We start from the raw sequence: 16698 nt of genomic DNA on the forward strand, positions 1-16698 counted from the left end.
CATTTCCTCGTCTGCACTGATTTCCTGTGTTAATAGATTTTTCATCAAATCAAATTTTAGCTCCTGTGTTGCCAGGTTAATCTAATCTGCCCAGTGCATTCATAATAATAAGTGCTAGTATGCCTTAAAATAAGAGATTACTTTGTTCCATGACCACGCTTTTATCTTAAAAGTGGAAATTAAGTCATTTTTATCACATGACATTCGTAATGTGAGCCCAAGGGCATTTTGACGTCATCTCCAGTCAACAGCAGGGGGAAGTATAATGCCAAAATGTCTATTCAATTCTTAATTTATCAATGTAATAATATTTAGAACACTGTGTTTAGACTTTTGGGCAAAGATTTCTTTTGACTTCCATTTTAAATCATTTGACTAGCAATGTGTGTAGCAATTTTAACGCAATATTTGGGCCGTCTATCACAATCCACTCGCTTACACAGCTCCAATTGAACAGTCTGAGAAATAGTGGTTGACGGCGTGTGTTTGTCTGCGGGCTGGAAATAAAAATGCATCCATCAAGGGGATCCGCTCGCCACTATGATCCAATTTCCCCAAGAGGATTATCTTATCTCCCTTTCACACACAGAAAACACATTACGCAACGTCTTGTGAACCGTCCGGGCCTTGTGTACACTTTGTGTATTCAAAATTGGCTATGATATCAGAATGAGGCAGCTAAACTTGGAATGAGGCCATTATTGACAGCACAAGGAAATGATCGTCGTGGCTGGATTAGAGTGTAAACAGAGCCATTAATGGCAAAGTCGAAAGTTCACTGTGGAAAAACATGCTGGGAATAAAACTGAAGGTATTGTCTACAAAATGACAGTTATTTCATCAAGAACAATCTTGCTTCATTGATACAGCTTTTGCATCCTGTATTGTGATGCAAACAGCTCGCCACGCAATTCACAAAGGCTAATACGACAAGTGTAGCAATACACGGCGTGTATTTCCCCAACGTGCAGAGATTAATGAATGCCTGCTATTAGCATGTGTGTGTACAGGTGGCGGCGCCATCTTGACGCCCACACACACATTTCTAGCAAGTCATGACATTATCAGTTTACAAGAGCCAAACAAATGGAAGGCATCCAACTCCACTAAAAAGTGCTTTACTGGAGTTTTGCCACAGAATGCCATTTGGCATTTCTATTTCTGTGTACAAGTCAATGTTGACCTATTCATGTTAATATTTCATCAGAAATGCGATAGCGCAGCCCAAAGTGCGCGTCAGCTTCACAGATAAGTCTTTAAGTAGCACATTCCGACAAAAAAAAAAAAAAAAAGAGAGTCATGTCTTCATATAATGTTCGTTTTACTGATTGATTTCTGCAACATACAATGTGTGTGTAGTTTTAAGGGGGGCAACAGGGTGAGTTACACGAGGGTGGTGGTGGGGTAAACAAAAAGAGCTTCAGCAGCAAATATCAGCACCACTCAAATGAGTGGCGGGGGGGCGGGGCTGTCTCGTAAAAGGCACAGGTGGGCTTGTTTCTGAAATTGAGGACAGTGCGCATACGGTTTGTCGGCAAAACCTCGAGGCCAAGGAAAGAGAAATAAACTGCGTTGAAAGGCTGATGGGAATTGAGCGAAGTGGATCGAACCAAGCGACAAACAACTGCGTATACAAAAATAACATTTAAAACAATTTACAAAAAAAAAAAAAGCCACATTATTATTATTGTCATTAACATGATTATTACAATCTTAACAGGGCCAACAGGCTGCTTTTCTGTCAACCAATTAAAATCTTTTTTTTTTGGGCAAAAAGCAAAAACCCCAAAAAACAAATAGGCAGCTAGAAATAATTTACACTTTTTTGTGTAGAGTTGACGAATTTTCTTACATCTTCTGTTTAAACGGAAAGAAAATCCGAAATAAAATAGATCGCAACTCACCTGTACAGTTTTGGATCTTTCGAAAAGCAAAAAAAAAAATAAAAACTATGAAACATTGTATATCCTGTAATAGACGTTGCGAGAAAACAATGAGAGTCCTTGTGGGTCCGATATGAGCTCGTTCTGGTGTCAGTCAACTGCCACGAGAGTATCGCATGTGCAAAGTCGTTCACCTGACGGCCTCCCCCAGGGGGCGATGAAGAAGAGACAAGCAGCAGAAAATGAAGCAAGCAAAAAAAAATAAAAATACCGACGCATGATTGGAAAGCTGAGGAGGACTGCGCTTGACGGTCTTCTTCGAGAGTCAGACTAAGGCCGGCTCATGGTCCCAGCACTGAGAACCCGAGTCTCCAAGCATAGTTGTTTGGACCTTAAATACTTCAACGGCTACTTTTGTTCTTTCTCAACAACTTATTAGGACCAGACCACATCACTCTGGGACTCGGGTTTAAAAACATCGTAGGACTATTGTCCAAAGTACTGCAGCTAAAAGGCAAACCATGACAGAGGGGAGACACAAGGGTATGTCCCCGTTTTTCTTCTTCTACGCTCATCTTGGGTAACGTAGCATCAGCAGAACAGAACGTGAGGGGAGAGTGAAGAGGGAGGCGGGGAGACTACCCAGGAGGTTGCGTCATGGTTAAGATTATCTCACTTCGCTTTGAAGATTGTTGCTGATTCAGTAGAAGGGCACCTTCTAGTCAAGTGTTGCTTTCAAGGAGAACATCGAATAAGAAGGGCTTCCATTTGGTCAAAGAGGAAAACGTCTCCAGCTCAGAGAGAAGATTGCGCTCCTTATTTGCGCTCACGTCAAAGATATTAGGCTTCGGACTAACCGGGGGAAGAAGCAGACGGCTCCCACGTCAGCGTCTTGAAACATCCGCCGGCAGCCAGCCAAACGGACGAGCCTCTCGAGAAGAAGGGGACGGGGGTGAAGGAGAGGGGGGGGGCTCCGACTTGCAAAAACGCACAGCCGGCAGGGTGGCATCTTAGAAGCTCGCTTTGGGACCACCCCGGGGTGAGATCTTGGCCCGTCTCCAGAGGGAGGACATTGTTGTGGACAGAGCGGTCCGTCGTGTCCACTCCATGGGGGCATTGTTGAGGGCCTTTGGGCGCAATGCAGCGGTTATCGAACCCTGGAGACAAAGAGGACCAACCACAACGCTAAGAAAACCAAGAGAGGTCCAAAACAGGGCTGGACCATTTTAAAAAGTAGCTTGAGTATCACAAGTTGGTATCGGAGGCCTCCGAGTGTACACGATACCTAAGAATGATTGAACTGCCGACTAAACAAAAAAAAAAAAACAGACTTACCCACTCAGGTCTGCCTTGCTGTTGGCTGTTGCGGCGGCCGAAGACTGACTATCGGCTGCAGAGGTCTTCTTGACACACTCGGACATATCTACACAAACGTAAACACAAAAACGCAAATGTTTCATTTTGTACTGCAGTCAAACAATAACTTTTGGTGTTTCATTACAGGGGACTCACCTTTGTGTGACCCACTCCACTCAGCTGAGGCGGGTGTCCTAACGTCCAGAGGGTCTGGCGGAGAGAAAACAGGCATTTAAATAAAAAAAAATAAAAAAATTGAACTCATTCTTTGTATGTGTACTCTTGCAAGCTCTTTGGGAACAAATTCATTCATGCTGACTCAATGCCTGCCCTTCACTGTCCTACATCATTCCCTTGCACGAGGGACAAGAGCGCCCTCTGTTGTACAACTGTATAAACTTCACTTGAGTCGGGGATGACGTATTTTTATTTTTCCTGCCATCATCCAGGAGGCGTCTGGGTGAGCGTCCTCCCCCAGCGAGGCAAACGCACCTGTGGCCAGTATGAAGGACTCGGGGGTCCTCTCTGGGAGGGGGGGAGGGGAGTCGTCACTGTCCCAGCTGTCTGGGTTAAAAGGGTCAGAGGTCAAATAAGAGGCAAGGTTACAAAAAAAAAAAATCAAAAAAGTCAATCTGGATGGATTGATTGGGGAAGCAATCGGTGCGGCAAAACAAGCAGCCACCAGCCGTGTGCTTGACACAAAGCAGAAATGAGCAGAGCGCCACCCGTCCAAAAGCACAACCATCTTTGCGACCCATCGTGTGACGCGTCATGGAAACAAGGCTCCAGAAAAAAGCCAAGCAGAAAAACAACACACCCGGGACCACTTTGAGAAATGCCATGGACATAAATCTGCGTCTGGTGGGTTTAAATACGGGAACTACTCGAGGCGAGCATGAAGATGTTTGAGGTCACTCAACACTTTTAGTCAACCCAAGAGTGATGGACATCATGCAGCCTCGGCGTATTTAAAAAGGCAGCAAAACACTCAACGCGTGTCCAAAAGCATTCCTAAGTGTGTCCCAGTCCAACACACTCCGTGATTCTCCGTTGCAATTGCATAACCGCAACACGCCACCGCAGTCCCAAACGTGTTTCACATGCGCTATTGAACCTTCACCATTCAACATGCGACCACCACACACACACTTTCTTAACCCACATTGACCCAGAAAGTATGCGAGGATTACGGGGGCAATTTTCAGTGGTTTGCTCAACTTGTGTCAGCGGGTTGCTAAGTGCAGTGCGAAACAGGCCCCCGATGGTGAAATACAGACCGGCGGTCGCCGTACTTGCTGTGGCCGCAGCGGGTGACGAGGAGCTCTGCCCGGCGATGGACATGGGCGACACCTTCCGCACGGGCTGATGATCTCCAAAGTTAAGGGACGTGACCGTCGCCGTGGAAATACTGGTGCGATGGCTCTCCCGGCACGCCGCCATCTCCCCGTCGCCCTCTTCGTCCGAGTTGTCCGAGTGCAGCGGGTTGGTGAAGCTCAGCGCAGTCCGAACCGGCGTGGACGAGGAGGAGGACGAGGAGGAGGAGAGGTGCGAAGAAGAGGAGGAGGAGGGGGCGACGCGATCGGACGACGACGAAGACGAGGAGGTCTTGGGGAAAGGTTTTTCGGGGCTGGCGCAGGCATGAGTCCACGCCGCGTGACTGGCCTTCGGCTCCGCCCGCTCCCCGCCGTCGCTCGTTACCGGGAGATGGTTGGGTCTGGCGAGGACGGCGCCTTCTGCGTGGCTCTCCCCGCATCCCCCCGCTCCGCCCTCCGTGCCGGAGTCCTCGGACAGCGAGGAGCTGGACGTGAGCAGGGACTGTCCGGAGCGAGCCTTGAAGGCGTGGCACCTCTGCAGCGGGCTCCCGCTGTTGGCCGAGCCGCCGCCCGCTCCGGCCGCCGCTCCCATAGAGGCGCAAGTGTCGAAACTGCGAGGTCCTTCCTGCAAAGGCACCTTTTTGATCTCGATGCTGAGCTTCCTCTCCACGCGTGGCGCGCCGCCGCAGTCGGCCGCCGGGGATATGGGCAAGGAAGGGGTCCCGCTCAGGCCCGATTCCGTCTTTGCTGTTGCCGCAGACAGTTTGTTGTTGTAGTTTTCATTCAGATCCAGATTGGACATCTGCTGCTTTTGATTTTGGTCATTTGGCTCGGATGGACTGCTCTGCGGCTTCTTCGCACTTGCTTCGGACAGGTTCTTCTCCATCTCCGTGCCTTTATTCTGGAAAGAGAGAAGCAAAGGCATGACATTTTGCTGCTTGTAGGCACAAAGTAAATAAACAGCTTGTCATTTACCTGAGGGAGGTTCTGTTGCGCGCTGGCCAGGACGTGGATGACAGGCTTGGGATGGTAGCGGTCGTTGTCTTGGCGGACGTTGGTGACGGTGGGGAAAGCCGACGGGGGCGACGGGGTCAGTATGGGGGGCACGGGGTGAGGCTCGGGGGGCTGCAGGATCTCCTCTTTCACGTCGCCTTCCACCTGAGCACTAAAGTCACAAGAACAATCTTGACTTTATTTTTCCGCCACTAGAGGGCGCAAATCGGAGATAACATTTTCCGACCAGATTTTCTGTGCAATCCAAATTGCCCCGCCGAGCCCAGTCAAAATGCGATTTGAAATTTCCGAGAAAGCCAACAGCAGATTGTTTGTGCGCACGTGAGCTACGCGTTTTCTGACAGCACGTGAACATTGTTGACAGGAAGTTGAGGTTGCCACCCCTGAGCCGACGCATTCATTTACGTGTTTGCTGAAACGCCAATTTTCTTTGCTTTGACAACTTTGCAGACAAAAGGGCACGTGGGTTATTTTCTCCAGATTTAATTTGGATCCCACTTCATGGATTATTTCTTTAACCGATGAGACGGAGCAAGTTTCCGTGCAAGCGCGCAGGGGCTTCTCGGAAATGATTTCAAATGCCTTTTGACTTGATTAAGGGGAATTAACGACTCTCCTCCGCAGGGAGATCAGATTGCACGCCATCTTAATTTACTGTCCTGCTTCGGCACTCTTCATTGCAGTCGTTCGAGTGGCGACACTAACTTCTTTTCAGATAAACAAAAAAAAAATGGCTTCGCTCGGAACAACTTGAAAATTGTCTTCCTTGGCTGAGCAAATAAAAGAGATGATTCCCACCACTGGAGCGGATTGTTTCCATGGGGATATGAATTATTAAAAAAGCCAGAGTTTATCCAAGACATTTGTCCTTTCGATATGATGAAACTTTTATGATATGCTGAGGGGCTAAAAAGGAGCAAACGCAAATAAGACAGGCCAAAAAAAACAAACACGAGTAGGATTTGCTTTACGTGTTAAGTATGTATGCAAATGAGCTTTTGAATAAAGCACATTTTGGGGTGTGTCTGACTCGCTAGCGGTGACCTTGACGTTCAAGCGCTGAGTGAGTGAGTGTGTGTGTGTGTGTGTGCCGACTATAAAAATAGCAACTTGGATGGTCTTAGGAGGCTTAAAACACGCAGTGAGTATTTAGGCAGCGGAAGGATGAATTTGTGGGAAACGGCTCCATATATATTCCCATATAAATTGACAGTGTCGCAATTTCGCGGCATTTTTTAACGGCACGTTTGTGGCTTTGGGTTGGAGCGCTTTGAAAAAACGTTTGCGTTCCCATCAACCGTCTTCGGTCAGATAAAAAAGATGGGGGTGGAAGAAAGAGCCAGACATCATTTTTATGCGCATTTCTTTTAGCGTCCTTGGGTGTTAACGTGTTCATTTCCCCGGCGGCGGTAATAAAAGCATATCTGTCTATAGGTACGTGCATTCATCACGGGCGAGGCTGCCATTTCTGCGCGTGGATCGTAAAAGCCAACGAGAATCAGGAGGACCAAGCGGCGAGGAGAAAGTGGAGCGCAATTCCTGCCGGGGCCATACGGCGAAATTAAAATTGAGAAGGGGAGTGAAACGCCGAGACGAGCGAGTCCCGCTCAGCAGGGGAGTCAAGTGTTTGGAAAAAGCCTGCCAGCCACATTCGAGTTGCAGACCATTGCAAAAGATCAGCAGGAAGCATAGTAAGGGAGAAAGTTTTTTTCCCCATGTGGTGCGGCGTTTTTTTTTCTTCAAAAGACAGACAAAGCATCTCACCTGCGTATACGAGGTGGTTTGGGAGGAGGCGTGTCCCATCGTTCGTCATCCGACTGGTGGCTCGCTTTGTCGGGGCTGCTTTCATCCTGCTTTAAAATAAAAAAATAAAAAAATGTGAGCTGCATAATGCACCTCTGTGGGTGTTTGTGCCGCTAAACAATAGCCGTGACTCAGCCGCTAAAGGCGTGAGTCAGTAATGGCCGCTGAAAATGTTTGGAGAAGCAGTTAAGCACAAGATAATAACACACTTGTTGCCCTGATGACATTTCACGCCCAAATCTTCTATAATGACTAACAATAATTATATAACAATAACTGTGACTCTTAAACGCTATTTCCGGGCGAGGAGAATTTCTAATCATGTCTCTGAACTTGGGTCGCACATCAAGGGCCACGGGAAGGAAGATGAACGAGTGGCGACACGCAGCTTGTTAGCAGTTATGTGGGCCGAAGGAGGACGGCGAGGACTCAAAAAAACCCGACGAGAGCAAAAAAAGTTCTTTTTGATTAGAGTCCTCCGAGGCTCAACAACTCTCAGAGAGTTTTCTGGAGGCCAACTTTGACACGCTGCCTCCCATGTGACTCATTATTTGTGTTTTTGTTTCGCTTCCATTGTGCTACTAGGCGACATTTGTGTTGACACGGCGTGCGCGTCCTACCATGACGTCGTGGATCTGCACGTTTGTGGGGCTCTCCAGTAGCTGCAGTTGCTTCTGGAAGAGCTGCGCTATCGCTCTGTGGACCAACTCGTACTGCTCCTGGGGAGGAGGTGGGGGCAAAGGAGAGACAACAAATCAATAAAAAGCAAAAGTTTTGGGCACTGCAAAGGACGGAGCAATGAAACAAGCACTGGCAGATGAACGCTAACCTCATTACTCCCCCTGAGTGAGGCAGGAAGTCTTACGCCGGGCTTTTGTTTTTTTCTTTAAATTTCATTACCGGCTTCCTGGAAACTGCTTCGCTTTGTGTGAAGCATAATATTTTGATTCAGACGAGAGGTACGAACACAAATATACGGCGGATATGAAATCTAAAAGGTGTCATTGCGAATAGAGAGTAAAAAAAAAAAAATTGTTGATGAAATGGCGAACAAACCTTTGTCTGAACAGCCGAGTGTCGCTGCGTCCTCATTTCTTGGATCAAGCGGAAAACGTTGAAATCTTCTGGAATTTTCTTAAGGGACACACAATGTGAAAAAGAAAAAGTTTATTTGGACATTAAAGAAAAAGCGGAAAGTATTTGGATTTGCAGCTACCCCGGCTTTGAGGAGGTTCCACGTGTAGTCAATGGCGCAGATGGCTCCTGTCCTCCCGCAGCCGGCACTGAACAGAGAAAAAAAAAATAAAATCATACAAATGAGCTGAGATGAGCACCTTTTTCGAGTACTCGCTGTATCGCACCTGCAGTGCACACATATGGGGACGTCATCGTTCTCTTGGTATTCCCTCATGAGTCCGATCATGTCCAAGATGGAGTCAAACGAGGAAGGGACGTCGTGATCGGGCCAGTTGATGTAATGGAACTGCGTTATCCTGCGCGTTTCCTGCGGAGAAGACGAGACGGCTCGTGATTGCCTTCCGCTTTGTGTTTGAGCGCAAACTTACATTTTCGTACTCCACCACCAGAGAGCGGATGGAGTAGTCGGTCCTGGCTTGCTCCGATTCCTGAAAGGCAACGAGAGCGTTGACAAAAAGCTCAAGCGACGTCCATGAGAAGAAAATGTGAGAAAGGCTCCGCCTCCACAGCTGCAGATTTATCTACTCACGCAGGAGATTCTGAAAGGGCCGAAACTCACGGGCTCCCCGAACAGCGGGAAATACCGCTCGCATTTTTTCTGAGGAGAGAAGAGCGGGAGAGTTTGCCGAAACGGAATCATGCTGCTTTTAATCTTCGCAGAGAATTCTTAAAAATGACAAAGCTGAGCAAAAAATTGATAGAAGTCTAATTAAAGTTAAAAATAAATAAAAAGGCTCACCCTTCCCATCTCAAACTCACGACAGGCCATCACAATGACCTGCAGGGACGCAGAGAAGACGTATTAGGACGGGCACTGGCTCACATCTGCGAGCTTCTCGGCTTAATCGCCGCAAACACGGGACCCATCTGCTCCGTCCCATCTGCCTCTCAACTTCTCTCAGCTATATGAAATATTTATCCGCTACTTATACAATTAGCAGCCTTTTTCAATTATTGATAACAAAGTGGATGTCTTCGAATCCGGTGGATCAGCCAGACCGAGAATCGAAATTGTAGCGAAGCCCAAGTGATGACGTTTTTGTCTTTGCGACAACTCACAGCCACGTTGTATTCCCAGTTCATCCTCCAGAAGTCGATCACAGTGTTGGGGAGGGGGCCCTGAGTTGCTATGTAGGCCTCCGGGCCATCCATGCCCTGGGAAGAAAAAAAAACAAGATGATCAATCATCAGAAGATATCACCCAAAAAAGATTTTTTTTTAAATCTTCACACCTTGATAAAATTGGCATTGATGTAATCTGTATCCTGATTGGTCGTTTTGAACGTCAGCTTCACCCGAGTGTGATCAACTGAGGAGAAAAAGGAAGGACATGGTTTGAAAAAAGGCGTAAAAAGTATCACCAGGCGGGACTTACATGGCAGTATGTCCTTGTATCGGTTCTTCTTGATGTTTTCTTCTCGCTCGCCAATGTTGGTGGGGTAAATCTTTTCCGTGCGGTACTTGGTGGAAAGCCGCCGCAGACGCTGTAAAGGAACAAAACAACACGGAGACACCAAGGTTGAATATTTCCTCATTTAAAGCTCCTTGTGGTTGAGATATTGAGGAAGATATGTTGAAAGAGGAGCGCGACAGTCACATGATAATAAACCAATGCAACACGCAAAGAAAAGAAGCAAAATTGCTTTGATTCCAAAATGATGTAAAAAGGGCACACACGAACTTCACATCCACGACGGCGCTGGCTACCGTCTGCAGATGCCCTGCTTCTAATTACTCGTACTTCCTGTTACATAAAGTGCACATGTGTACCCGGACAAATAATAGAGGACGCCTGGAGGGCGGAAAAGGAAGAATAAAGCGGAGGGAGTCGGACCGTTGCTTGAGCCAACCGACCGGCACAAATGATCAACAAGAAAAGATGCTCTTGCTAACAAAGCTAACTGCTTCCTGCATTCATGATTCCCTGACACACTTTGGTGAATGGGAGCTGAAGAAACGAGGGCCTGTGAAATGACAAGATGCGCCTTCCTGGCATCCAATCATAGAGCAGCGAAGCACGTTTTCCTGCGCACACACACACACACACACACGCACAGAGGCAGGGCGTTTCCCGCCTCCACAGACCCCCGTCAGGGTGAGTCACCGGCGTTCACAGACACATTACTTGGGTCGAAAATAACTTGCGGATGCCAAGGCCGTTACTGCGCAGAGGGCTGCCGACATAATAACTATGTGATTAAAAAAAAAAAAGACATTAGCAGCTAAGCGAATTGGCTGAACAGAAAAAGGTAAAGCCGCTCGGAGATGCTGCCGCCGAGCTAACCTACTTTCTGTCTCCTGGCTGAATAAGCATGGGCGTACTTGCTGAATAATTCAAACATTTAGATGCTTTTTCTCTTTCTGCAGTTCAGCCCGTGAGCGCTGATTGGCAGAGCATGTGTTCTTCCTGCATATGGATAGTGCGTGCTGGTTGTGTTTGTGTGGTCAGGAAGTGGGGGTGCCGAGCTGCTGCATCACTCTTGACGGTCAACTTTCAGCGCCACGGTAAAATAGGTCAGCACTTACAAAAAAAAACTGGCATGCAGGCAAAGATGCACTGCGAGAGCACCGAGAAGTTTGGAGTCACATCCCATGAAAGCAAATTTAGGTCAGTGGAGCATCGTCGCGTCCGCTCCTTTAATTAGCCACCGACCGGTGTTTCCTTTTTTTTTTCCTCAGTGTCTGTCACTCTTCATTTTCAAGTCGCCCGATAGAATTCCCGCGGCTCCTCTGTTACGCAAAACAAACCGTTCGTCGCTATTGTTCCCCTCCGGCCGCAGGAAGCAGATGCGGACCGAGCGCACGTAATCCCGATCATCCGCTTGCGCATCGCTTCACCGGCTGAGATATTCGCAGGGCAGAAAACGGCGACCTGCTGACCTTGCGCTCGTAGGCCGTGGCCTTTTTTTTGTTGAGGCCTTCGCCGTGACATCTGTCACTTTTGTGAGGCGGTAATCAATGTTCTAACTTTCACCCGAGTGTGTGGTCTGGGTCAGCAAACTTTCGTCGAGCTACCTCGGCGAGCGGAAATACGCCTCGGCTTCTCTTGTGAGAAGAAGCCAGCTCCCGGGGCAGAAGGCCTGTTTTTTGGGTTAAGCCCAACGAGGGGGCGGCTTCCGGAAGAAACGGGAAGGTGTTTTCACAGTAACGTGAGGCAAAAGCGCAGGAGCGACAACCCCCTGCCGTGTCACCCTAAACCAAAAAGCAAGCTAATGAAACATCCACACGTCACGTCGGCAGATTCCGCTTTAACGAGATGACAAAACTCCTTCGGCAGCCTGCGGGAGTCTCCGCTTTTTAACCTGAGAGGCTCGAACATCTTGAAAACATCCACAGACCGTGGGTGGGAAGAAAAAAAAGCTTCAGTCGGTATTTCACCAAAAAAAAAGTAGCGCCCGACAAATTATACTTAGTCTTCATATAGATGTTAAATCGCACATGGAGAGCAATCAAATCAATTTAACACATGTCGGCTTTTATATGCAATTTGGGACCCGGCACCTTGCACAAATTGCACGCATTTATTTTGATTTGATGTTTCCCTCCAGGCAAGATTGCATCTTTTGCATTCGTAGCGCTGACAGTAAAGGGGCAACTCGGCGTCTGCTTCGGGCTTTCCGTTCACCTCATGAGTCACCGATGTTCTCGCGGAAAAACATACACGTTGCCAGTACGTGCTGATGAGCCCAGAAGAAAATAGGTTTGACATTCAAAAAAAAAAAAAAGCACTGCCTGAATATTTCGGATTCTCCCGCACTTTGGCCAACCATATAATCTGTGACTGGATGACCTAGCAAGCGCACTGTCATTATGTGTATAAAACACACTCTATATATAAGTAACAATAGGTGGTTAAAGTGGGTGTCCAAGTTTTTTTGCAGCGGGCCTAACCAACTACGTTTTCTAGTCAACGGGCTGCTCTCGGATGAATAATTAAAGACGAACAGCGCACAATGTTGCCAGATGAGAGCAAAGTCAGCCAGAGGCCTCGGATTAATATTTAGCACGCGGGCTTCAACTCAAACGTTTTCTCGCCTGTAACGAATGTTGGGGGTCATGCGAGGGGCCAGACGAGTGAATGTAAGGTCAATATCAGCTTCAGCGATCAATTTTGATAACAGAATTCACAATTTTGGAGCATTGTGATGTATGAAATTTTATATCTAAAAAGTATCGGATCTCGGTATTGGTGCGCATGGACGTGACATCACCACATGCTACTGAGCAATAGCCAACATTACAAATGCTACTTCCCTAAAGTCTCTGTCTAGTGTTTGAGCAATATCTGAGGTCAACTTGAAACGCATATTTACCGGACAGAAGTCCAAAACAACCGAATGCGTGTTGATATTTCGCCAAATTTTTTTGAAAGACGTTTGACAAAAGTGTGTCCAAAAGGCAATGACGCAGCGATTTAAAAGGCGGGATATAATGTTATGAAATAAACGCAAGAAAGAATGTTGCAAGCTCCAGCAAGCAAGCAGCTTCCATAAAGTTCACGGGAGGGTGTGTGTTCGTGCGTAATGTGTGTGGGCCCAACGCCTCCATCCCAATCAGTACGTCACGATCAAACAAGTGCTCAATACTTCATACAAAATATGACGCAATATAAGCTTTAAAAACATGGTGACTAACATTAGATTTAAAACATTTGCAACGCGTTGCTAGGAGCTACAAGCTAACCTCCAATTAGAAGGTGCAATACCTTTCTAGTTGATGGGAAAATGGGCCATAGCAGAAAGGCCCCCTTTACCCCCCCCCCCCCCACCCATCAAGGGCAAAGGAGTGGAGCCAGAACATCACTAAGGATCTATGTGTGCACGTGTCTAAAAAAAATCTAAATGTATCATATGTAGTCATTGTTAAGCTGCTTTAATGAAGATCTTAGAAATAGGGAACACCTATCAATTTCGTCGGTGTATTTCATTAGTATACATTTATGTCTATGGTGAACAGAAGCTAGCTTCTAACAGGAAGTAAAGAGCCATCATAACAACTGCACTAACAAGCTATGCTAATAAATGAGCTATTCAGTATAATGACTGTGTATTAGCCAAAACGTGACGTCAATGCAGAAGGTTTGGTTGCTTAATTGTACGAAAGTGGAGCCGGCGGCGTGTCTGAGGCTAGGCCGACGTGTGAAGCCTGGAAATGGGACGAATGGGAGGAATGGGACAGCGGGGCAGGGCGGTCGTCCCTTTGCCTTCTGCGGGACAGAGCGGACCGGGACACGGGGTGCGATCAGAGCACGGAGGGCTTCTACGTGAGCTAACGAGCTAGCTGTCGATCATTTTGCACCCACCATAAAGTCGCTGCCGAAGTTGTCCTCTCCCCTGTCGTCGTCCCCCTCCGTCATGGCTTTCACGCCCTGGATAAACTTTCTCAGGATGCCGGCTTGGTCCATCATGCTTGTGGGCGCTTTCTATTAAAAACAACCTCCCTGAAGTAGCAGAGGAGGCGAAAAAAAAAAAGCAACGAAAAAAAAAAGACAAAAGGAAGTGGGGGGGTTGGGGGGGAATAAATAAAAAATAAATATGCTTCACGGATCCTCCCAAGGAGTCATCGTCGGTTCACAAGCCTTCCTCGTCTTCTTTTTTTTTTTTTAATTATCGCCCCATGTTGTCTCGCCTTCTTTCTTCTTTGCTGTTTTCACAATGCTTGACAGTAGTCGGAGGAAAATGCAGCAGCGACCGGGGTTCCGCCACAACGGTGAAGTTTATTACCACAGCGTCACACAAGCTATGCAAACTTCCTTGTAGATATTTTTTTTTTTCCTCCAAGAAAGCAATTAGACTTTAAAAAGAGAAAGAGATCCGGTTCGGATAAGTCTATCTATCCACCCCTCCCTGTCTAGCTCGATTTCCACATTCACTGCTGCTCGTTACTTGCTACTGGGAATATCCGGACGCGGTTAGCCAACGAGAAAGAGAACCCGCCCCTTCCAAGAGAATTCACTCTGCTGATTGGCGGCAGCGGATAAATGTCGGGATGTCATTGGCAAACACGAATGTCTCTCTGTGTAAAGGACGATTCTGATTGGATAGAACACCAGTCTGTCGTTTCGACGCGGTTTGGCACGTCATCATTTTGAATTTTATTTTTTTCATTACACGCATATTGGATAACAGTACAGCAATAGGATTATATATTTTTTGATTAATTAAAAACGCTCGGAAAGTGTGTATTTTGGTAACAGTCACAATTCTCCTACCAGATGCCACAATACGTGATCAAGAATAAGGGAGCAGGTTAATCCCGTCCATGGTTCTAAAATCAAAAGCAAACACTCAAATAATCCAGTCAACAGCCATTACGGGATTTTAATCCCCACCACTAAAGATGTTGGGATGTGTGGCTCGATATTACGTGAAGGCCGGAATTAAAACGCAGATTAATGGGTCAAATGTCGACTCTGGATTAAAACATCTCCAGAAATAACTTGTAACAAATACATCGCTAACAGCCAGTCTTTTTTTCCTCAACTATTTAGTAAATCGATTTGACAAGTGAACGTGACCTTTGTCTATTCTGAATTATGGCAACAGTAGTTACAAACTGGAAACAAATTACTGTGAGAAGGTTGTGCCAGTAACACTAACACACATTTACACTTGTTATCCTCACACACAAAAACCTCCTTCTGAAGCATGACATCATCCCAACGCAGTTTACTTTCTCTGACTAACCCCCTCAATTCACACGTAACTGTCTAAACAAGTTTATTTCTTCCCTCCACACTCGAGTGGAAACAAATCAAAAAGCAAGACAACAGGCGATGGTGTGTGCGTGTGTTTTAGCATGGGAATCCTATAAGAAAGTGGTCTTCTGGGTTCAACGCCCGCCTCCTTCTCTTGACTGTATTTGACCTGCCAGTGGCGCTGAGGGGCCCCAGGACAGTTAGCTATGACAACATCCTGCTGACACGGCTCCCAAATCAACCCGCTTTGACTTTCTCCCTCACACACACACTATTTTTCCCCTCCCATCTTTCCGCCTCTCTCTCTCTGGAATGTAGCGTTCAGAAGCAGCTGAGAGGAGGAATGCTGCTGTTACAAGCCCATACACAACCTCAAGGGGCTGGAGGGTGGCCCCAACACACACACACACACACACACACACACACACACACACACACACACACACACACACACACACACACACACACACACAACTGCACATACACATTACCTTGCCTCTGAACTTGAACCAAAAGCAACCCATTTTGGGTGATTTCTAATCAGGAGCGCTGCTGGCAATAATTCCACGGGCTCCTGACTGGCAGTATTGAAGCGGTGTCGTGAACAATGATTAAGCCAATAATAATCCAAATAAGGATTGTTGGGAGCCGGTCCACGCCTCCACGCAGCCTGAAGCGCAATTGAATAATGCCGCCATTTATATCTGCCAAAAATGGTGATTATTCATCATTACACAGCCTTCTAAGTGATAATGGGGATACTATCATCAAGGTCTATTAAAAGTAATAAAAATGGTGCAAAGAAAGCAGTCATCATTGTGCTTAAATGTCTGCTTGACCATAAGCGTTTCATTATTCTGCTACATTTCTTTTAATAATGAAAGTGATTCTGAGAAGTGCGGGACGTCACATCCACTTCGCAGTGAAACAATATTGAAGAGTTGTATGTGGGCTCCCTCTAGTGGTAAGAGAATCACCGAATATAACTATTCCAACACTGCATAATTTTAGAGCCCAAACCTTTAATTTTCAGTGGTGTATAGCTTTTCCCACTGTGTAAAAAAACATTTTGGTCATTAGTTGACGTGGCTCTAACTTGTTTCCCTCAATCAGCTGACTAACGGTAGTTTTTTTTTTTAATTCCACACCAGGGTGTGGTTACTCGAATTGGCCACAAGACGGCAGCGTTGCACGCAGAGCACATCGAAAATGGTGCAATGACATTACCGCCTTAATTTGAGGTCAACTTTGGATTTATTAAATTATTATCGCTTCATGTGACAGAATACGTGCTTTTTCCCAATTCGCTCGGTTGAAATCCTCAAAAACACTCGTTTGTAACTCAATTAACGTGCACTGGGCAGAAAACGCGGTTGAATAAGCGACTTCCGAATGTGACGCGGCATAATCTCGCGAGAACACGGCGAATTCATGC

General features: G+C 46.7%; 1 protein-coding gene across 5 annotated transcripts; it reads right to left on the reverse strand.

The window, feature by feature from the left end:
• Positions 1-1304: 1304 nt before the first annotated feature.
• Positions 1305-14462, reverse strand: LOC119117529 (tyrosine-protein phosphatase non-receptor type 12-like). 5 transcript variants are annotated; one of them, XM_037243859.1, is made up of 18 exons: positions 13869-14462; positions 9942-10050; positions 9799-9875; positions 9626-9721; positions 9306-9344; positions 9096-9164; positions 8935-8994; positions 8731-8873; positions 8586-8652; positions 8426-8503; positions 7990-8088; positions 7331-7416; positions 5528-5717; positions 4532-5453; positions 3732-3803; positions 3396-3449; positions 3219-3306; positions 1305-3040 (listed from the first exon to the last, which is right to left on the reverse strand). In XM_037243859.1, exons 1-18 carry the CDS (start codon positions 13971-13973, stop codon positions 3031-3033), a joined length of 2364 nt encoding a protein of 787 aa, XP_037099754.1. In that variant the 5' UTR covers positions 13974-14462; the 3' UTR covers positions 1305-3030. The 5 variants fall into 5 exon arrangements, with proteins under 5 accessions (XP_037099754.1, XP_037099751.1, XP_037099752.1 ...); XM_037243856.1 differs by having other exon boundaries at positions 7331-7419; positions 13869-14461; XM_037243857.1 differs by having other exon boundaries at positions 3732-3799; positions 4517-5453; positions 7331-7419; positions 13869-14461.
• Positions 14463-16698: the final 2236 nt, after the last annotated feature.

Source organism: Syngnathus acus, chromosome 23 (assembly GCF_901709675.1).
Source record: "Syngnathus acus chromosome 23, fSynAcu1.2, whole genome shotgun sequence".
Lineage (NCBI taxonomy): Eukaryota > Metazoa > Chordata > Actinopteri > Syngnathiformes > Syngnathidae > Syngnathus > Syngnathus acus.